This window comes from Eleutherodactylus coqui, chromosome 9 (assembly GCF_035609145.1).
Source record: "Eleutherodactylus coqui strain aEleCoq1 chromosome 9, aEleCoq1.hap1, whole genome shotgun sequence".
Lineage (NCBI taxonomy): Eukaryota > Metazoa > Chordata > Amphibia > Anura > Eleutherodactylidae > Eleutherodactylus > Eleutherodactylus coqui.
This window is the reverse complement of record NC_089845.1, coordinates 100,896,588-100,919,350: the sequence shown is the minus strand read 5'-3', so window position 1 is coordinate 100,919,350 and position 22,763 is coordinate 100,896,588. Positions and strand designations below refer to the sequence as shown.

Here is a 22,763-nt window from a genome sequence, read left to right as displayed (position 1 = left end):
AATGTGTGTCCATTACTCAGGTTACAACAGCCGGGTAACATTATCCCACTCATTCCCCAGCGGGCAGCTGTTCCGTGTGTTATGAGCCCCATCTATAGGGGAATGGCCACTATACATCATGTACCGGGTGATGCACGCTGCGTAGTCTGTACATTATAACTCCCAGCTGTATTACCAGGGGGCAGTTTTAATAAACAACAGTCTAATGAGACCTCTGTAAGAGAGTGCTGGGCCCTACTAAATATTCAGCCTCAGAGAAGAGAATCTTAAACACAGACATCCAAGACCAGGCTGAAGGTGCAAAGTCAGGAAGAAGAGCCCAAGAACAAGAACCTAGGGTCACCAGCCCAGGAACAAGAGCCCAGGGTCAAGGTCACCGGCCCAGGAGGAAGAACACAAGGTCAAGAGCCTAGGGTCCGGTTCATGAGTCAGAAGGAAGCCCCCAGGTTTAGAGTCACAAGCCCAGGTAAAAGAGCCCAGAGTAAGGGTCACAAGCCAATGAGGAAGAGTCCAAAGCCAGGGTCACAAGCCAATGAGCAAGAGTCCAAAGCCAGGGTCACAAGCCAATGAGCAAGAGTCCAAAGCCAGGGTCACAAGCCAATGAGCAAGAGTCCAAAGCCAGGGTCACAAGCCAATGAGCAAGAGTCCAAAGCCAGGGTCACAAGCCAATGAGCAAGAGTCCAAAGCCAGGGTCACGAGCCAATGAGCAAGAGTCCAAAGCCAGAGTCACAAGCCAATGAGGAAGGGCCCAGGGTCAGGGGTCACAAGCCAATGAGGAAGGGCCCAGGGTCAGGGGTCACAAGCCAATGAGGAAGGGCCCAGGGTCAGGGGTCACAAGCCAATGAGGAAGGGCCCAGGGTCAGGGGTCACAAGCCAATGAGGAATGGCCCAGGGTCAGGGGTCACAAGCCAATGAGGAAGGGCCCAGGGTCAGGGGTCACAAGCCAATGAGGAAGGGCCCAGGGTCAGGGGTCACAAGCCAATGAGGAAGGGCCCAGGGTCAGGGGTCACAAGCCAATGAGGAAGGGCCCAGGGTCAGGGGTCACAAGCCAATGAGGAAGGGCCCAGGGTCAGGGGTCACAAGCCAATGAGGAAGGGCCCAGGGTCAGGGGTCACAAGCCAATGAGGAAGGGCCCAGGGTCAGGGGTCACAAGCCAATGAGGAAGGGCCAGGGGCCACAAGCCAATGGGGAAGGGCCCAGGGTCAGGGGCCACAAGCCAATGGGGAAGGGCCCAGGGTCAGGGGCCACAAGCCAATGGGGGAAGGGCCCAGGGTCAGGGGCCACAAGCCAATGAGGAAGGGCCCAGGGTCAGGGGCCACAAGCCAATGAGGAAGGGCCCAGGGTCAGGGGCCACAAGCCAATGAGGAAGGGCCCAGGGTCAGGGGCCACAAGCCAATGAGGAAGGGCCCAGGGTCAGGGGTCACAAGCCAATGAGGAAGGGCCCAGGGTCAGGGGTCACAAGCCAATGAGGAAGGGTCAGGGGCCACAAGCCAATGGGGAAGGGCCCAGGGTCAGGGGCCACAAGCCAATGGGGAAGGGCCCAGGGTCAGGGGCCACAAGCCAATGGGGGAAGGGCCCAGGGTCAGGGGCCACAAGCCAATGGGGGAAGGGCCCAGGGTCAGGGGCCACAAGCCAATGAGGAAGGGCCCAGGGTCAGGGGCCACAAGCCAATGAGGAAGGGCCCAGGGTCAGGGGCCACAAGCCAATGAGGAAGGGCCCAGGGTCAGGGGCCACAAGCCAATGAGGAAGGGCCCAGGGTCAGGGGCCACAAGCCAATGGGGAAGGGCCCAGGGTCAGGGGTCACAAGCCAATGGGGAAGGGCCCAGGGTCAGGGGTCACAAGCCAATGGGGAAGGGCCCAGGGTCAGGGGTCACAAGCCAATGGGGAAGGGCCCAGGGTCAGGGGTCACAAGCCAATGGGGAAGGGCCCAGGGTCGGGGGTCACAAGCCAATGGGGAAGGGCCCAGGGTCGGGGGTCACAAGCCAATGGGGAAGGGCCCAGGGTCGGGGGTCACAAGCCAATGGGGAAGGGCCCAGGGTCGGGGGTCACAAGCCAATGGGGAAGGGCCCAGGGTCGGGGGTCACAAGCCAATGGGGAAGGGCCCAGGGTCGGGGGTCACAAGCCAATGGGGAAGGGCCCAGGGTCGGGGGTCACAAGCCAATGGGGAAGGGCCCAGGGTCGGGGGTCACAAGCCAATGGGGAAGGGCCCAGGGTCGGGGGTCACAAGCCAATGGGGAAGGGCCCAGGGTCGGGGGTCACAAGCCAATGGGGAAGGGCCCAGGGTCGGGGGTCACAAGCCAATGGGGAAGGGCCCAGGGTCGGGGGTCACAAGCCAATGGGGAAGGGCCCGGGGTCGGGGGTCACAAGCCAATGAGGAAGGGGTCGGGGGTCACAAGCCAATGAGGAAGGGGTCGGGGGTCACAAGCCAATGAGAAAGGGGTCGGGGGTCACAAGCCAATGAGAAAGGGGTCGGGGGTCACAAGCAATGAGGAAGGACCCGGGGGTCACAAGCCAATGAGGAAGGACCCGGGGGTCACAAGCCAATGAGGAAGGACCCGGGGGTCACAAGCCAATGAGGAAGGACCCGGGGGTCACAAGCCAATGAGGAAGGACCCGGGGGTCACAAGCCAATGAGGAAGGACCCGGGGGTCACAAGCCAATGAGGAAGGACCCGGGGGTCACAAGCCAATGAGGAAGGACCCGGGGGTCACAAGCCAATGAGGAAGGACCCGGGGGTCACAAGCCAATGAGGAAGGACCCGGGGGTCACAAGCCAATGAGGAAGGACCCGGGGGTCACAAGCCAATGAGGAAGGACCCGGGGGTCACAAGCCAATGAGGAAGGGCCCGGGGGTCACAAGCCAATGAGGAAGGGCCCGGGGGTCACAAGCCAATGAGGAAGGGCCCGGGGGTCACAAGCCAATGAGGAAGGGCCCGGGGGTCACAAGCCAATGAGGAAGGGCCCGGGGGTCACAAGCCAATGAGGAAGGGCCCGGGGTCAGGGGTCACAAGCCAATGAGGAAGGGGTCGGGGGTCACAAGCCAATGAGGAAGGGGTCGGGGGTCACAAGCCAATGAGAAAGGGGTCGGGGGTCACAAGCCAATGAGAAAGGGGTCGGGGGTCACAAGCCAATGAGAAAGGGGTCGGGGGTCACAAGCCAATGAGAAAGGGGTCGGGGGTCACAAGCCAATGAGAAAGGGGTCGGGGGTCACAAGCCAATGAGAAAGGGGTCGGGGGTCACAAGCCAATGAGGAAGGGCCCGGGGGTCACAAGCCAATGAGGAAGGGCCCGGGGGTCAGGGGTCACAAGCCAATGAGGAAGGGCCCAGGGTCAGGGGTCACAAGCCAATGAGGAAGGGCCCAGGGTCAGGGGTCACAAGCCAATGAGGAAGGGCCCAGGGTCAGGGGTCACAAGCCAATGAGGAAGGGCCCAGGGTCAGGGGTCACAAGCCAATAAGGAAGGGCCCAGGGTCAGGGGTCACAAGCCAATGAGGAAGGGCCCAGGGTCAGGGGTCACAAGCCAATGAGGAAGGGCCCAGGGTCAGGGGTCACAAGCCAATGAGGAAGGGCCCAGGGTCAGGGGTCACAAGCCAATGAGGAAGGGCCCAGGGTCAGGGGTCACAAGCCAATGGGGAAGGGCCCAGGGTCAGGGGCCACAAGCCAATGGGGATGGGCCCAGGGTCAGCGGTCACAAGCCAATGGGGAAGGGCCCAGGTTCAGGGGCCACAAGCCAATGGGGAAGGGCCCAGGGTCAGGGGTCACAAGCCAATGGGGAAGGGTCCAGGGTCAGGGGTCACAAGCCAATGGGGAAGGGCCCAGGGTCAGGGGTCACAAGCCAATGGGGAAGGGCCCAGGGTCAGGGGTCACAAGCCAATGGGGAAGGGCCCAGGGTCAGGGGTCACAAGCCAATGGGGAAGGGCCCAGGGTCGGGGGTCACAAGCCAATGGGGAAGGGCCCAGGGTCGGGGGTCACAAGCCAATGGGGAAGGGCCCAGGGTCGGGGGTCACAAGCCAATGGGGAAGGGCCCGGGGTCGGGGGTCACAAGCAAATGAGGAAGGGCCCGGGGTCGGGGGTCACAAGCCAATGAGGAAGGGCTCGGGGGTCACAAGCCAATGAGGAAGGGCCCGGGGGTCACAAGCCAATGAGGAAGGGCCCGGGGGTCACAAGCCAATGAGGAAGGGCCCGGGGGTCACAAGCCAATAAGGAAGGGCCCGGGGGTCACAAGCCAATGAGGAAGGGGGCCCGGGGGTCACAAGCCAATGAGGAAGGGCCCGGGGTCGGGGGTCACAAGCCAATGAGGAAGGGCCCGGGGGTCACAAGCCAATGAGGAAGGGCCCGGGGGTCACAAGCCAATGAGGAAGGGCCCGGGGGTCACAAGCCAATGAGGAAGGGCCCGGGGGTCACAAGCCAATGAGGAAGGGCCCGGGGGTCACAAGCCAATGAGGAAGGGCCCGGGGGTCACAAGCCAATGAGGAAGGGCCCGGGGGTCACAAGCCAATGAGGAAGGGCCCGGGGGTCACAAGCCAATGAGGAAGGGCCCGGGGGTCACAAGCCAATGAGGAAGGGCCCGGGGGTCACAAGCCAATGAGGAAGGGCCCGGGGTCGGGGGTCACAAGCCAATGAGGAAGGGCCCGGGGTCGGGGGTCACAAGCCAATGAGGAAGGGCCCGGGGTCGGGGGTCACAAGCCAATGAGGAAGGGCCCGGGGTCGGGGGTCACAAGCCAATGAGGAAGGGCCCGGGGTCGGGGGTCACAAGTCAATGAGGAAGGGCCCGGGGTCGAGGTCACAAGTCAATGAGGAAGGGCCCGGGGTCGAGGTCACAAGTCAATGAGGAAGGGCCCGGGGTCGAGGTCACAAGCCAATGAGGAAGAGCCCAGGGTTGGGGTCACAAGCCAATGAGGAAGAGCCCAGGAACAGGGTCACAAGCCATTGAGGAAGAGCCTAGGGTCAGAGTTACAAGCCCAGGGTCAGAGTCAATGGGAAGGAGAAACATGTACCACCACCTTCTCCGATCTAAAAGATGATACTAATAATGTAGTTATTTTTTATGAGGAGCATTCTGTAATAGGAAAGACCAGAGGGGGGCCGCTGAGGCAAATCAGCTAACAGTCATAAAGAACAGAGAAGACTGGATGATGGATAAAAGTTATACAGGATTAAAATAACGTGGCTGTTATCTTCCAGAACCAGCGCCACTCCTGTGCATAGATTGTATGTCATACTGAAGCTCCAACCAAATCACTACAATTGCTCCATCTTCCCTATTTAATCAGGTGTGGCGTTATTTTTATAAAAGAGCAGTCATTTTTTTAAAAATTCTGTACAGCTTCGCCACAAACTAAGAAACTGCTTCAGGCATCTAAGAACTGAACCCCCAGGAACAGCAGGTAAACTGCCTCAAACCACCAGGAAATTTACCACTAACCTCTTTGCTATCTAGTAAAAGCATAGCAGCATTATTAGGACACTAAGGGCTCATGTCCACGGGCAAAATATGATTTAAGATCCGCAGCGGATCTCCCGCATGCGGATCCGCATCCCATAGGGATGCATTGACCACCCGCGGGTAGATAAATACCCGCGGATCGTCAATAAAAGGGATTTAAAAAAAAATGGAGCATGGAAAAATCCGGACCATGCTCCATTTTCGTGCGGGGCTCCCGCGGGGACGGCTCCCGCGGGCTTCTATTGAAGCCTATGGAAGCCGTCCGGATCCGCGGGAGACCTAAAATAGGAATTTAAAGTATTTACCTATCCGGCGCGGGCGGGGAAGGTCAGCTGTTCCTCACGGCCGCATCTTCCTTGCTTCGGCTCGGCGGATGTGCCCGGCGCATGCGCGCGGCACGTCGGCGACGTGCCGGCGACGTGCCGCCGGCGTCAGGAATTCATCCGCCGGCCGAAAATGAAGATCCGGCCGTGAGGAACAGCTGACCTTCGCCGCCCGCGCCGGATGGTAAATACTTTTAAATTCTTATTTTCGGCGCTCATGTCCGCGGGGCAGGAGGGACCCGCTGCAGATTCTACATGTAGAATCTGCAGCGGATCTGATTTTCCCCGTGGACATGAGGCCTTAGTATGGAATGGCAGTATTGTGTGAAAATCTATGGCAGTTTTATGTGGGAACTATATCGTAGTATTATCACTTCTTCCTGTGGCATCTCTGCACCTTTCCTCCAAAACATCACCAACTGTCTGTCCGCTGTCTCTAACACCATGTCCTCTCTCTACCCAAAAATAAACCTCTCTAAAACTGACTTATTGGTATTTCTACCCTCCACTAACCGACCTCATCCTGACATCTCCATCTCAGTGTGTGGCGCCACCATAACTCCTAGACAACACGCCCGCTGACTTGGGGTCATATTTGACTCTGATCTCTCTTTTACCCCCTACATCCAATCTCTGGCCCGAACATGTCAGCTGCACCTCAAGAACATCGCAAGAATCCGCTCTTTTCTCACTGTGGACACATTAAAAACGCTTATTGTTGCCCTCATCTACTCCCGGCTCGATTGTTGCAACTCTTTGCTGATCGGCCTCCCCTGCACCAGACTCTACCCTCTCCAATCCATCCTGAATGCGGCAGCCAGGCTCATCTTCCTGTCCAGCCGCTACTCGGACGCCTCTGCCCTGTGCCGGTCACTGCATCGGCTGCCTGTTAAATACAGAATTCAATTCAAACTCGCCACCTTCATCCACAAAGCCCTCCACAGTACAGCACCCTCCTATATTGCCTCCCTTATCTCAATCCATCACCCAGCCCGGGCTCTGCGCTCTGCTAGCGAAACTAGACTGCGCACTCCTCTAATTCGAATGTCTAATTCCCACCTCCAAGACTTCTCCAGAGCAGCACCGGTCCTCTGGAACGCACTACCAAAGGCTACCAGAGCAATCCAGGACTAGCGAACTTTAGATGTGCCCAAAAAACACACCTCTTCAGGGAGGCATACCGCATTCCCTAAACAAACCCCTCTGTACTCCGCCTGATAACATGCTCCCTGACCTACTGACTGCAATCGTTGCCGGCCACCACCAACTGCCCCTGCAGTTATACCGATTTTGCCATCACAAGGGTAAATATCTGACCATTGTCTATGTGTATAGCACCTCACACTCTCCACCTCGCCATACCGTGCACATCTCCAGCCACTTTACTTTCTGTATCACCCTACTAGTTGTAGTATGTAAACTCGTTGGAGCAGGACCCTTACCCCTACTGTTTCCATCAACAGATTACTATGTAAGCATTGTTCTGTAATTTTTGTACTTTTGTCTTTCGGTATTCCCCCTGTCTATGTAAGCGCTGCGGAATATGTTGGCGCTATACAAATAAAATTTATCAATAGATATTGTGAGACATGATTTTGCTCTTGAACAGCATTATTATGTGAACAAGTATTAATATGGAGTATATGGCATTATTTGGACATTCAATGTTAGTTTTATTTAGGCACTGTATGGCAATATTATCTAGTATTACATGGCAGTATCATTTAGGTATTCTGTGGCAGTATTATTTGATATTGCATGGCAGTATCATTTAGTTATGATTTAGTGATACTTGGTATTGCATGGAAGTATCATTTAAGTATTGTATGGTGGGATTCAGTATTATATAGTGGTATTGCATGGCAGTATCATTTAAGCATTGTATGATGGCATTATTTGGTATTGTATGGCAGGATCATTTAGGCATTGTAACTTGGTATTCAATATTGTATAGCAGTAGTGTATGTCACGATCATTTAGGCATTGCATGATGGTATTATATGGTAGTACCAGTTAGGCCTTGTATAATGGTATTATTTAGACACTGTATGGTGCTATTATTTGTTATTGTCCGTCAGAATCGTTACGACTGTAGGGGCTCCCACACACTTGCGTTTTTTTAAACGCGATTGTCAATGGGACTTTCTAATGTTAAAAGCGCATCACACAAAAATTGCAAAGCGCCAACCTGCGATGCGTTTTTAACATTAGAAAGACCCATTGACAATTGCGTTTAAAAAAACGCAGCGTTAAAAAAACGCAAGTGTGTTGGAGCCCAGTCATCCAATTTTGGCAGCCAAGATATATCACTTCAATTTGTTTTAACCCTTTAAGGTTCATACACACGGCTGTTATGGTCAGAATAAATGCTATTGATTTAAATTGCTGTATATAGATAGACAACTGCATTTTCATGAGACTGTTGGTCGCATGAAGAAAAAAAGCGCATCCTACCTTATCCGCAATCATTTACGCGATCTCTGGGATCAAGTATAACGCAGGCAATACACAGTTGCACGCGGATTCACTGTGTTTTTATGCCAGGAGACAGGGGTTAGAAAAATAGTGACATCAATTGGACCTTATTGCATTTTTGCGCACGTAAGTAGGCGGTGCATATGTAGGAAATGTGCGCCCAAAATTAGATCCAAGAACACATACACACTTGCAGTAAAAACGCTGCATATTTTACGGACGTCCGTGTGAATGAGCCCTTACATGAAAGGAGGATTTACTGAGAATCTCTGAAGAAGTGATGTTCGAGGAGCAGTGGAGAACAAAAAGCTGAATATTCAGACATTTGTTCATTACAATGAAGTGATCATATAATTCTCCACTATTGGATCTTGTGGATTTAGGGTCTATGGATCTCTTTGGCGCTGAGTGACCGACCAGCGCAGATCTATCTTTGGATTTTGTAGTGAGGGGCCCAAGATGCTGATGATGAAGGGCCCCACTGCAGGAATGCCTGGACTCAGTATAACAGATCTGTCACTGCCCCCCTGTACACACTGATCACCCCAGAAAATGAGGCTACAGACACCCCAATATATTCCAAATACAAAGCCCCCAGGGTGACTCACCCCCAGGAACCAAGTCCCCATCACACCGCTCCATGCTTCGTCATCTGCTCCCCTGCAGGCCACATGACAACCAGGAGGCGCCGAGAGGATGAAGAGGAAACCATTAATATATCCAGGGAGCCACCATCCTCCAGGGGACCCAGGGCGGCTGCTCCAGAAACCCCAACAAAGCCAGGAGCGCCACACCTGCCAGCAACAATGATGTCTGATCACCTGCAGTGTCCTCTGACTGCCACTAGATGTCAGCACAAGGCCAAGGCTGCTGTTCCTGGAAGGAGATGTATAAAGTGGTAACACACGATAGGATTAGATACAAGGGTTCAGGAGGCAGTATTACACATGATAGGATTAGATACATTCAGCAGAGAGTATGACACATGATAGGATTAGGTACAGTTCTTCAGCAGGCAGTATAACACATCATAGGATTAGATACATTCAGCAGGGAGTATCACACATGATAGGATTAGATACATTCAGCAGGGAGTATCACACATGATAGAATTAGATATAGTACAGTTAACCAAAGTGTCACAAATGATAGGATTAGATACATAGCTCAGCAGACAATATCACACCTGATAGGCTTAGATACAGCAGTACCACTGTAGTGAGAGACAAGGGGGTAAATGCTTTGTGTCGTTGTCACTTTGTGGACTTGTGATATTGTTTATATTTTGTTGACGTTCTTCTCATTCCAGACGGAGCAGTGACCCAATAATAGGAGCTGATCTGCATTTCACACTGGACCCTTCCTGTAATGCTTGCTGTCAGTGAATAGCCTCATCCTCTCCTGAGCCGACTCCTTCATAGATTCAGAGCTTTTACTGTAAAGAAGCCTGTAGCAGGAGGGGGCGCTCTTGTCTAGGCTCCTCTCGATGGCATCGGGTGAACAGTTCTGACTGCGTGTAATTATGTCTGTACCTCCTAATACTTGGTCATCAGTGGGCCGCACACTGTACATTGCCATCTCTCTGGACCCCCATATACGTGTACTGGTAGTGGAGTGCTCAAGATGAACCCCCTGCACTGCACCCCCATACCACAAATATGTCTGCACTGGGGGTCTGATTATATATGGGATGGCAGTAAGGCTTCTTTTACACGGAGCGTAAATCATTCGCCCATGCAGGCTGTTTATACAGCCAGGAGAATTGTTCACAATTGTGTTCGCATATCTCCCAGCCGTTACATCCATTGTACCAGAGATAAACGATCGCTGTTTACACGCAACAACACGCGAATGGTTATTTTAATGCCTGTATAAAATGAATGACGAATGAGAAGTGAATGAATTCTAATTGATCATTCAATCATTGGCCGGGTTTACACTGAATGATTATTGTTCAAATTTGCATGGTCAAACACTTTTTTTTTTTAAATGATAATCGTTCCGTGTAAAAGGGCCCCAACTGGGAGGGTGATGTAGGGGAACATTATCTTGTGTTCTCACTTTTTACCATAATGCACAACTTCGTAGCTGCGGTGCCTATAGGGTTGACGGTGACAATGATGGCAACAGCTGCCACCAATGAGTAGCTCAGTAATGATCTCATTGTATGTGTGCAGGACCTGTGGTCACATGACATGTCTTTAGGTCCTCCACTCAGTAGAACATGCTGTATATTATGGCAACTTCTATTATTATGTGCAGGACCTGAGGGCATATTAGCCTCTTATTCATCAGCTCAGTACTATGGAGCGACTCCAGTAACTTGGTTGGTTCTGATTCACAATTTCAGCAACCTGATTGGTTGTTTGGGTTGTCTGATTCAACCTGATTGGTTGTTTGGGTTTACTGATTCAACCTCATTGGTTGTTACGGCCGAAATGTGGAGTAAAAGGCTAATATGTGACCTGTGGTGACATGGCACGTCTGCAAGTCCTTTAGTCAGTACAAGGGACTGTACATTTGGGCACTATTTTATTACTGTGTGCAGGACCTGTGGTCACATGATGTCTGCAGGTCCTTTAGTCAGTAGGTGTTGTATATTATTGCGCTGTTCTGTTACTGTATGCAGTCCTGTGGTCACATGACATGTCTGCAGGTCCTCCACTCAGTTGAATTGTTGGCAGCCAGTGGCATATTAACCCCTTAATGACAGGGCCATAGTGTTTTTACGTCCTGCCCAAGTGGGCTTTATTCTCTGAGGACGTAAAAACATGCGTCCTACAGAGAATAAAGCCCCGTGGGCTATGGACGTGACAGCTCCATGCTGTCGGTGCCCGCAGGTAGCCGACAGCATGGAGCTGTCCGCCCGGGCTGCGGTGACCACCAGTGGTAAAAAAGTTAAAGATGCAGCTGCCCTGATGGATCGGATCCATCAGGGCAGCTGAAAGTACTCACCCAGCTTCCCCGATGTCCGCCGCGATGAATGGGTCCTCCGGGACCCGGCGCGGCTCTTCTGCGCATGGGCGCCAGACGAATGACGTCACACGCATGCAAGGAAGACTGGGAACCCCGGGGAGTTTAAAATCTCCTGGTTCCCGGCTCCTGAAGGTAGCCGGGAACCAGGGGATGTCCCCGGGGACCGCGGCGAGCGGTCCCCAGGCCCGCGATCGCCGCTATCCAGTGGATAGCGGAGATCGATAAGTTTAAAAAAAGTAAAAATAAGGTTAATTTCACCTCCCCTCATGGATCGGATCCATGAGGGGAGGTGAAAATACTCACCCCCGGTCCTCAGCAGTGTCACGGTCTTCCGGAACCGGAGTCCCCTTCTGCGCATGCGCGCCCGTTGATTGACATCGGGCACGTGCACAGAGAGGCTCAGGACCCGGGAAATTTAAAATCCCTCTGCTCCTGGCTGCCATGTGTAGCCAGGAGCAGAGGGATGTCACTGCAGAGATGATGACTGTTATCCAATAGATAACAGTGATCATTTAAAGTAAAAAAAAGTGTAAAAAAGGTTAAAAAAAAAAAAATTAAAACGCTTCCATCCCATCTCCCCTCACGGATCATATCCGTGAGGGAGGATGAAATTACGTACCTAAGGCCCCCAGATTTATTCGCGGACCTTACCACAGCTTCTGCGCATGCGGCCGTCGCCAAAGCAGCAGGCGCATGCGCAAAAGCCATGGATTGCCAGGATAACTTAAAATGTCCCTGCTCTTGGCTACAAAACTTAGCCAAGAGCCTGGAAATTTCACGGGGGGCCGCGGTGAGCGGTTCCTGATCACGTGTTCGCTGTTATACAATGGATAATGGCGATTACGTAAAAGTAAAAAAAAAAAAGTTAGTTTCATCTCCCCTCACCGATGCGATCGGTGAGATGAGATGAAACTTTTTACCGGAGGCCTCCGTATTTGCACCCCGGCGCGATCCTCATCCGTGAACTTACCCGGATTCTGCACATGTGGCCGCCGGCAAAATACCAGACACATGCGCAGGAGTCGGGGAGCCCACGAAACGTAAAATCTCCTTGTTGGAGCAGTGACGGGTGGCCTCGTTGAGCGGTCCCCGGTCACGTGATAAAAAGGTAGCGTTCTACCTTTGGCCGGTCTCACATGGCCGGATAGGAATTACGGATTCCACATGCATCTGATCCGCGGTAATACGCAGATCAATCGCATTGGATTACACAATTCCGCTCACATTAGCGGGTTGGAATTGTGTAATCCACTCGCAGAAAAGAGAACGCAGCAGGTTCTATTTTACCGCGGATATACGCAGCATACAGCCTATTGTGCTCGCGGATATACCTGCAGCCCATACGCAACTACATTGTATACGGGCTGCGGGTACCCACGTCATCGCTAAGCGACGGTGCGGGAAATATAAACAAAAAAAAATTTGTACTGCGAATGACCACCTGTGTGAGTAGACAGTTATGCGCAGTACATTACGCGGCCGTACGCAGGGTCACAGCCAGGCTCACAGATGGGATCCGCTGCGGGCCTCCACAAGCAGATTCCGCCTACGGCTGCGTGAGCACGGCGTTATTCAGACCGCTAAAAGTAATACGTATTTTACAAGAAGCCCCGGGAACGCTTGCCTTCCTGCAGTTCCAGGAGCACCTTGTTGAGCGTCTTCTGTGTGAGACCGCCGCACCTCCACAAGCTTACGGAGACTCACAGAGCGCCACTTTTTACACCCCATACCCGCCACAAAGCATTCAGAGGAGGGGGGATACTGGTTTTATTGCCCCATGTGCCCATTCCAACCAGCCTCCGTAATTACCCCTGTCTTCGGAAATACCACACAGTTCACATTATTACTTTTATCTAAGATTTGCGAACGCCGAAAAGGGCGCGGAGTGTGTGGGGGAGGGGGGGTGGAATTTTTAGGGAGTCAATTTTTATTCCGTACAAATAAGCAATGGGGCCTGGAATTTATTCAGTTGTGCCCTGAGATCCAACGGGTGTTCCCTCCTTTATAGGCCTTGCCATGGGTCCTGTAAGTAAATTAGGGCACAATCGGTATGTTTCTGAACACGGGACAAACGGGGGTATCCATTTGGGAGTGAATGTCTTCATTCCTATGTACACTGTACCAAAAAACTGTTTTTAAATTTAAAAAATTGCCAAAAAAATTGAAAATCGTAACTTTTTCCTTCTGCTTTGCTTAGATTCATTCAAATACTGTGGGGTCAAAATACGCAGTACACCCCTAGATGAATTTGTTAAGGGGTCTAGTTTTTAAAATGGGGTCATTTGAGGGGGTTCCTTATTGTTTTGGCTGCCCAATGGCTCTATAAGTGGGCAATGGGGCCTGGAATTTATTCAGTTGTACCCTGAAATCCAACGGGTATTCCTTTCATTGTAGGCCTAGCCATGGACCCTGTAAGTAGATTAGGGCCACAATGGGTATGTTTCTGAACACGGGACAAACAGGGGTATTCATTTTGGGGTGAAAGTCTTCATTTATACATGTGCTGTACAAAAAAAACTGTTTTTAAATTGACGCAATAGCCCAAAAAATGAAAATCGTAATTTTTTCTTACTGCTTTGCTTAGATCTATTCAAAAATTGTAGGGTTAAAATACACAGTACACCCCTAGATAAATTCATTAAGGGGTCTAGTTTTCAAAATGGGGTCATTTGTGGGGGTTCTCTATGGGTTTGGCCGCTCAAGAACTCTACAAGTGGGCAATGGGGCCTAAAAGGACTTCAAGCAAAATCTATGTTCTGAAAGCCACCGATTACTCCTTTCATTTTGGGCCCCGTTGTGCATGCGGACATAATATTAGGGCCACAATGGGTATATTTCTGAAAACAGTACAAACAGGGGTATCCATTTTGGGGTGCAAGTCTTCCTTCATATGTGTGCTGTACAAAAAAAGCTGTTTTTAAAATGACAGAATTGCCAAAAAAACAAAAATCATAATTTTTTCCTTTTGCTTGGCTTGAATTCATTCAAAAACTGTGGGGTCAAAATATGCAGTACACCCCTAGATAAATTCCTTAAGGGTCTAGTTTTCAAAATGGGGTCATTTGTGGGGGTTTTCTATGGTTTTGGGCGCTCAAGAACTCTACATATGTGCTATGGGGCCTAAAAGGACTTCAAGCAAAATTTCTGTTTTGAAAGATACTGACTACTCCTTTCATTTTGGGCCCCGTTGTGGACTCAGATATAATATTAGGGCCACAATGGGTATATTTCTGAACACAGGAGAAACAGGGGTATCTATTTTGGGGTGTAAATCCTCATTTTCATGTAAACTATAAGAAAAAAATATGTCTTTAAAATGACAGGTTTGCAAAAATATGAAATTTTACTTTTTCTCCTCTAAATTGAATTAATTCCTGAAAAAAAAACTGTGGGGTAAAATACTGATGACACCCCTCAGTGAATACAGTAAGGGGTGTAGTTTTTAAAATGGGGTCATTTGTGGGGGTATCTATTATTCTGACACTCATGAGTCTTTCCAATCTTGGCTTGATGTAGGAAAACAAAGTGTTCCTCAAAATGCTAAAAAGTAATGTTAAATTTGTACATCTCCTAAATGGTTAAAAAAAAACGAAAGTTTTTCCAATGTGCGCCCAAAATAAAGTAAACAGGTGGAAATATAAATCTTAGCAAAAATTTCTTTATTATGTTTGCACATATTTAAGATATTGCAGTTGGAAATGTGAAAAAATGACGATTTTTTCAAAATTTTCCGAATTTTGGCGCTTTTAATAAATAAACACAAATTCTATCGGTCTAGTTTTTCCGCCTAAATGAAGTACAACATGTGGCGAAAAAACAATGTCAGAATCGCTTGGATATGCAAAACCTTTCTGGTGTTTTTCCATGTTAAAGTGACACATCAGATTTGCAAAATTTGGCCTGGTCATTAAGGTGCAAACAGGCTTGGTCACTAAGGGGTTAAAGAGACCAACATCTGTGGCTGTTCACACAACCTGTGTCATACAAAAGTATTTGCGCAGTTTTGCTTGCGCAAAATTCAAGCACTCAATACGCAGTGAAGAGAACCCATTGATTTCATTTGTACAAAAAAAATACGCAGCATGCACTGTTTTCCTGCGCATTTGCACATATTGAACTAATTAACTTAAGCGCCCGTTTTAATGAATGGGAGCATGCTAGTAGGTTGTTTCTGTGCACAGAAATATGCACGATTTGCATGCGCAAGTAGTACAGTGAAACACGCACTTGCATGCGCAAATACACGCATGAGTTCGCTTTTGCCCTTGTGACACCCGCCTTAGGGTGCGTTCACGTATGCAGGAAATCTACAGCATCTGTTGAGGATCTGTAGCAGATTTCAATTCTTCAATCTGAAATCTCTTGAAAGAGTGAAATTTGCTGCAGATCTGCACCAAATCAGCTACGTATGAAGCTACACTAAGGCCGGTTTCAGCCGGGTGATAAAATTGCGCGAGACACACAAATATGAGCCCCATTCTTTTGAATGGGGTATACACATGGGCGATGTTTTCCTGCATGGCACCGTCATGTGATGCAGGAAACCTGGAAAACAGATTTTGCATACAGACGCAGTAATGGAAAATCTGCGCCATTTACAGGAGCAGCAAAGTGAATGAGATTTTAAAAATCTTGTTCCCACTCTGCGGAAAAACTCATTTCAAATAGCCTGTGAATTTTATTATCAGTGCAGATTCCACCTCTTCAAACGAGCGGATGAATTCCGCGCCAAATTCTGCATTGAAATTTCTGTGAAAATCTGCACAAAGGGGTCTTCACATTGGTGATAACATTTTTGAGCAATGCAAGAGTGAGTGAAAACGCAGAATTATGAAACCAATGATTTTTAAAGGTTTCATTCCCTTTTGTGATGACTTTATTTATGCGATGTGGTGTGAAAAAAATGGCAGCATGTCCTATCTTTCCGTGTTTTGTGATTTTTTTTTTCTAGCCCCTGTTTCCCTATGGAGCCTTCTTTTTATCACATCACAATGCACAAACTTGCAATTTTCGTGAGATGCGATTTTAACATTCAAGCCCCCATTGACTTTTGCGTGATTTTAAAATCGCGTGTTGCAGCGATGCGTGATTTTTTTTACAAGGAAAAACCGCCACTGACGCTCAAAAATGGCATGAACACAATTGCGATTTTGCTGTGATTTTCTCGCAGTCATATCTTAATTGCGAGTGTGAAGGAGCCCTTAGGCCGGGCTCACACAGGTGTAACCACGTTTCATGCACACAAGTATTCAGCATTTTTGCGCAAACAAAATGTGACTTCACCCGCGTATTTTGCCTGCTCCCGCGTGCATTTGTGTGTGAAAACAAGACACACAAAATCACATTGAAATCAATGGGAATTCACTGCACAAATAGACTTGTGTGAATGAGCCCAAATATTGCGGATTTTAATGCGGAATTTGCATTGTGGATTTTCTGCAATCATTCCAAAGCAAAACCGACCCATCAGGATGTAGTCCAAAGGCTTTTTCACACGAGTGATTTTCTTATGCGATATCTGACCGACTGCGATATGGCCAGCTATCGTACACGAAAAGAACACATTTCTACTAATGGGCTAATCAGACCGATGCAGCAAGATTGAAAAAAATCGCAGTATGTCCTATTTTTCAGTAGTTCTGTTCCACAATCGCCCATTATTTCCCATGACAGCAAACACACGTTGTGATTTTATTTTTTTTTACTATTGAAACGTGCGATTTTAACCCATGTGAAAAATAGGTGTTGTAGCGATACATTTTTCTTGCAAAATGCATTGCTCTTGCAGAAGGGTTTCTCAGACCGCTATCACACTTGCCCATGTCAATGCACCCTAGAGCGTATTTTCACATGTGGCAAATTTGCTGCGGACTTTCTGCAGCTGAATCTGCACCAAAATCCATTTTGTGCGGATCTTGACTTTGATTTTAGTGCAGATTTCCTGCAGATTTTTCTGCTGTGGAGAATCCACAGCAAATCCACATGTGAAAATACTCTTTATGGAAGGCCCATTTCTGATTTTTTCTTACACGTTATTAGAGGGCCAGCAAACAGACAATGGGAGATGGGCAGCAATTATACGAAGAAGCTGCTGCTACTTCTACTTTTTGGTGCCTGCAGGACCCAGCCATTTTTAAAGCGCCTCCACTCCTCTGCTGTCCCTGCTGCTCCATACCATAGGCTGGCTGGCAGAGTCTATCTGTACTAAGCGGGCCGCCAGAACTCCTCTTCCCGTGCGAGACGTCATCTCACTAGCGCATCGGGGAAGACTGCCTGCACATACTTCAATTGTCCACTCCTGGGCCTATGAGTATTAATGGGGTCGGGCCGGGCACCATTACAGCAGCACATGGAGAAAAGAGGAGAGTAGTGGCGGATTATAATAGAGGTTTTTTGGACAGCCGTTGGCCCCCCTGGAGGCTCAGGCCCCGGGTAGTCGCCTCTACCACCCCTATTATAATCCGCCATTGTTGGGAGCATTTGTGCAGGCCGCACTATAACTCATCAACAAGTAAGGGCTTATTCTGACGTGCGTATATCAACCGGGTTGTCACGCCCAGCCGATATACTCTGTCCCTCTCTGCAGGGGGAGGAGGTGGGCCGGGAGCAGTGCACCGAGCTCACACCCCATCTCCACTGTTTGCAATAGGAGGGGCGTGATGGGGCAGAGTTAAGTTCTATCCCGCCCCATTGCAAATAGTGGCTGGTTCGGAGAATGGGCGGGAGCTCAGAGCACTGCTCCCTGCTCTTCCAGCCTCCTTCCTCTGCAGGGACACCGTATATCAGCCGGGCGTGAAAACTCGGCCGATATACGGTCATCTGAAGCCGCCCTTATAGCAAGAGCAAGATTTAGAGACTACTGACAACCACCAAGTTGTGCAACTTTAATAAAGTTATTACCACTAAGCCCGCACCCCTTGTGACTAACTGTTAAAGGGGTCTCCTGGGATTTTTATATTTGTGACCCATCAAAGATTGGATATTGATGACCTATCAGCGACTCTAAGCATCCCCATCAAACAGGTGTTATGGCTTCTGCATTGTACACCAGGCATGGCGCCATACATTGCATACTAGTTGTACCCAGTATTAAAGCTCAGTGCTGTTCACTTGAGTGGGACTGAGCTGCAGCAAGGCCATGTAACCAATGAACACGACGTCACAGGCTGAGGAAGAGGCTGTAGTGTTCGCTTGAGCGCTGCTGCCCCTTTAAAGAGCTGATTGGCAGGGCTACCGGGAGTTGGACCCCCAACAAACTGCTATTGATGACCTGTCCTAAGGGCCTGTTCACACAGGTGCAACTCACATCAGATACCCTGCGCCCTTGTGTTGACTGATACATTTCCAAATCTGGTCTGTAATATGAACCAGAATAGGACATGCTGCTATTTTTTTCACATGGATCATTGGTCTGTATAAAAGAAAAAAACAAAAAAAAAAAACAAAACACCTGTGTGAATAATTTATTTGGCTACAATGGATCCGTGTGCTGTCCAAGTACGCCTGTCGGAATGGGCCAAGGACCAAACCTAAAACTGACCCCCTTATACATACTCAACCAAGTGTGTATATGTTCTGAATGGGAAGAGGGAAATAAACAGCTGCCAGACCCCTCTGTCCCTCTCCTCCAGACCCCTCTGTCCCTCTCCTCCGTCCCCCTCTTTCAGCACCTTCTGTTCTCTGTGATCCAATGTCCAGGGAGGGGGTGGCCTTTGTGTCACGTGACGTGATGTTTTCCATACAATACTTCCGGCAGAGGGAAAGTAGATGAAAAAAATAATCACAAGATTGAAAGATGTGGATAAAAATTGAGTTTTATATAATAACAAAAAGCCACAACTAATCACAAGAGACGAGGAGGCTCTGCCCCAAAGGGTCGGTAACCCTACAGTCCGGAGTGTAAGAGCGGCGGCTGATATGTGTCACATATAGAAGGTTCTCGCCACTGGAAATCTGTGACAATGTAGCAATCATGTATGTGTCTGTTCTTCCTGTTACATATTGCAGCATTAAATGGCTGATAACAGGGAGCAATAGATTGAATTCCCTTGGATAGTACATGAACTACAGAACTAGTGTCCCCTGGAACAAAAAAAATCATTGCTACAACTCATTGCTTCCCACCAGCTCCAGGGGCCTCAGCATCCCGCTGTCTGACAGTCTAGTTACTATGGATACATGCTAACAACCAGTCTGTTCTAGGGGGGTTATCAGGCAGAAAGTCCCTAGTAGTAACCATTCTGTCAGTTCACGCATGTCTCCATTTGTCCAGGATTGAAAAGACACAGTGGCTTTTGTTCAAACAGCGCCAGACCTGTCCACAGGTTGTGTGAGGTACTACACCTCAGTTTCATTTACTTTAGTGGAATTGAAATGTAAAACCAGACACAAGTGTAGAAAAGTGGCACTGTTTCTCGAAGAATGCAGCCATGTTTTCCCAAACCCGAATAATCCCTTTAAGGCCTCCTTGACATGGGCGACAAAGTCATGTGATTTTGTAGCATTGCTTTCCTATTGGTTATTTCACAAATGCGATATTTTGCAGCATGCAACAACCCGACACAATATGCCAGCAACTCGCGACGTTTTGTAACCAATGTTTCCCTATGGAACCTTCCTCGCTGTTGCATCGCATGAAAATGTGATTTGCGTGCGGTGCAACTTTGACAGTAGGAAATCCTACTGTAAAAGCCCTTACTATAGCCCTGGATGCAGAAAAAAGCACATACATCACCTAATAAGCGCTGGCAGCCCGGCTCTATCTTCTCCCCGGTCCCCGGCACTATTTCTCCATCTCTTCTGGCCCGGGTTTTGAAAATGCCCGCCTCACGGAAGCGCTGGCTGTGATTGGCTGACACTTAGCCAATCACAGTCATTCGAGTACTGGCTCTGATTAGCCAAGCATCAACCAATCACAGCCAGCGCTTCCAGTAGGCAGGGATTGTCAATCCTCAGCCAGGAAGGCTGAAAAAGCAAGTGTTAGGGACCCGTCGAGAAGCTGCAGTGGTGCTCTATAAAGCACTTCTAAATAATGTATGCTTTTTTTTAAAAAAAAAACAATTTCAACCCCCCTCCCCACTTCTTGCATGTGGTGCTACAAAAATCGTGGTAGTGCCGCGAGAAGAAGCAGCAACGATATCGCACAAACCAGCCATGCGATATCGCTGCGCTTTTCTCGTGGCAATGCCGTGTCGCCCATGTGAAGGAGGCCTAAAGGGGATTCTGTCACCAGGTTTATGACGTTTGACCAGGAGCTGAGCTCTGAGACACGGAAGCAGACCAGTCCAGCCTCTCCCTTTAAGTGAGACTCTATAACATTAGTGTGCGACCCTAGGAGATAGGGTGAGTAACTTGCGACCTTCTTATGGGGTACATCCCCCTCTAGTGAATTTGGGAGAGGGACACTCCAATGGAAATAAAAGTGCAAGGGTCAGCAGAAGGGGCATAAATACTTGTGCTGACCTCAAGAGACACATCTCTTCGAACTGGAAGCAACTGGTGGCTCATTTGCTGGTGTGGTTAAATTGTAGCTGAACGATGACATTAAGACATTGCTGGTGGATGCTGATGAAAATACAGGTGAACTCCGGATATACAGTTAACGAAACGGCGACACCAGGACCCATTCTGGAATATACCGAATCTCGGAATGAATGGACGTTGAGGGTAGAAAGGAAGAATCGCTGGTGACGGGGTAGATATAAAAATATTCCATACTCACAATTGTCAAAACAGAATCAATGTGAGCAGGGGGCAGAGACTACGCGTAATGGCGCAGATGGTAGGAACGTTAACCATTAGTAGCCGCCGTCCACAGTGTAAGGGAAGATAGAACTAGCTGCCTCCTCCATGAGCACCTAGCAGCTAAGAAGACACCCTGATGACAGAAGGTAGCTTGGAGTAATGTGCTGGAGTTGAGCTGGTGGCTACCAGTTAGGAACCTTTCACACGGGACAGAATTAGGGCGCATAGACATTTTTGTGTCATGTTATCCCTATAGGACGTAAATTCTGCACATCTTTACTACAAAACCTCAAGATTAAATTACACGATGGAAAAGCTTTCTGCTGAAGAATGTTTTGCGGAATTGCAGCTGCGGATTTCTAACATATAGAAGATGTAATACTGCTATTAAAACACAAGAAACTCCACCAAACGCTCTGCAAAATGCACTCAGCATCTGTGCTGCATCCTGCATACAATTCTGTCCCGTGAGAAAGGTCCCTTATAGCCCCTCCAGCCACACAGTGCCAGGCTGGTGCTGTAGTGTGCGGTTATTAGTGTCATAGCACCGAAGAACAATGTAGTGTCACACCACAAGAGCACACAATAGTCACACAGGACGGCAGAGTGCTAACCCAGCCTCATCCTCAGCCGGTGTAGCTCCTCAGGGGTGGAGCTTACCCTTCCAAGAAGTGATGAAAACAACACATCCCCACCCTCGCAAGACATTAAATTATACAGAATATTCTAGATAAAAATATAAATCTTAAAAAGGCAGAAATATGAAGATAAGACCCAGCGGGCACCAAGTCTGGGTACCCAAAACCACCATATAAAAATAGGCTCTCTGATCAAAGGCCGGGTATCTCTCAATAGAACCCTATAAAAGTGTCTTTTCTGTAGTGATTGTCTTTTAGCGTCTTGGAAGTCACATGACCCCACAGCATGGTCTCTTCTCAGCTGGCGTGGTGTCCTCTGTGGGGGCAATAAGCTTCAGTAATGGGGGCTCTCCGCTGGCATTAGTGTAATAAACTGAATTAGGAGACGGTATTTCTGTAGAGTTTAGTTCCGAGGCTGCGAGGGCCGTATTAGGCAGGGGTGGTGGGGGAGCATGTCTTTGTAGCTTGGCTGCTGCCCTTTGTCGTTTTAGTTCCGCCAGGGTATGGTGAGAGCGTTCATGACTCAGGTCCCCGCAGAGCTCCGCCTGGGTGGCCAGCTGGTAAGACACACTGCGGTCCAGGCGCTTGGAGAAAGTGTGCTTAGGGGCAGATCGCACGCTGCCATTGCGTTGTGATGGAGGAGCTGGGGTTGTGGAATCTCCTGGAGTGCCATTCTTCTGGTCATCTTCTCGTGCACCGTCCTCAACTTTCTGGGAGTCTGGTTCAGGCTGCAGGATGGGAAAGCAAATAGTCAATAAAGACATAGCAGTGTCATCTGTACTGCATGGGGCACCAATACCAAACAGCAACACTATTTATTTTATTTTTATTTTTTTAAGATCAGTCATCAGAAGTGGGATTGTGCTAATTATTTATAGAAGGCGGAGTCGCCAAAATGATCTCATCATTCCTTAGAGGGAGGAGTCATCTCCTCATTACAGAGTGAATTCAAGGGTCATTGTACTATCATTAGCGGGTAGGTTCAGAAGAATCATCAGGGGTTAGCCAACGCCACCAAACCAGTTCCTCAGTGAAACACATCAGGACTCCGCTCCAAACATGGTGTAACAATCCAAGAAGGAAAAAAATGTCCAGCATGGATAAGGGGCATAAAAGTTCAAGTTTTATTTAAGAGTTTAAAAGTAAGCTAACGCAAACTCGATA

The 22,763-nt window shown here is 49.2% G+C and overlaps 1 protein-coding gene across 1 annotated transcript in view; it reads right to left on the bottom strand.

The window, feature by feature from the left end:
• Positions 1 to 19,015: 19,015 nt before the first annotated feature.
• The window catches only part of PPP1R16A (protein phosphatase 1 regulatory subunit 16A), a 29,857-nt gene continuing 26,109 nt past the window's right edge, over positions 19,016 to 22,763 (bottom strand). Inside the window, exon 10 of the mRNA XM_066578187.1 lies at positions 19,016 to 22,327. Coding sequence (XP_066434284.1) covers positions 21,869 to 22,327 — 459 coding nt within the window. The 3' untranslated portion in view covers positions 19,016 to 21,868. The remainder of the gene's footprint in view (positions 22,328 to 22,763) is intronic.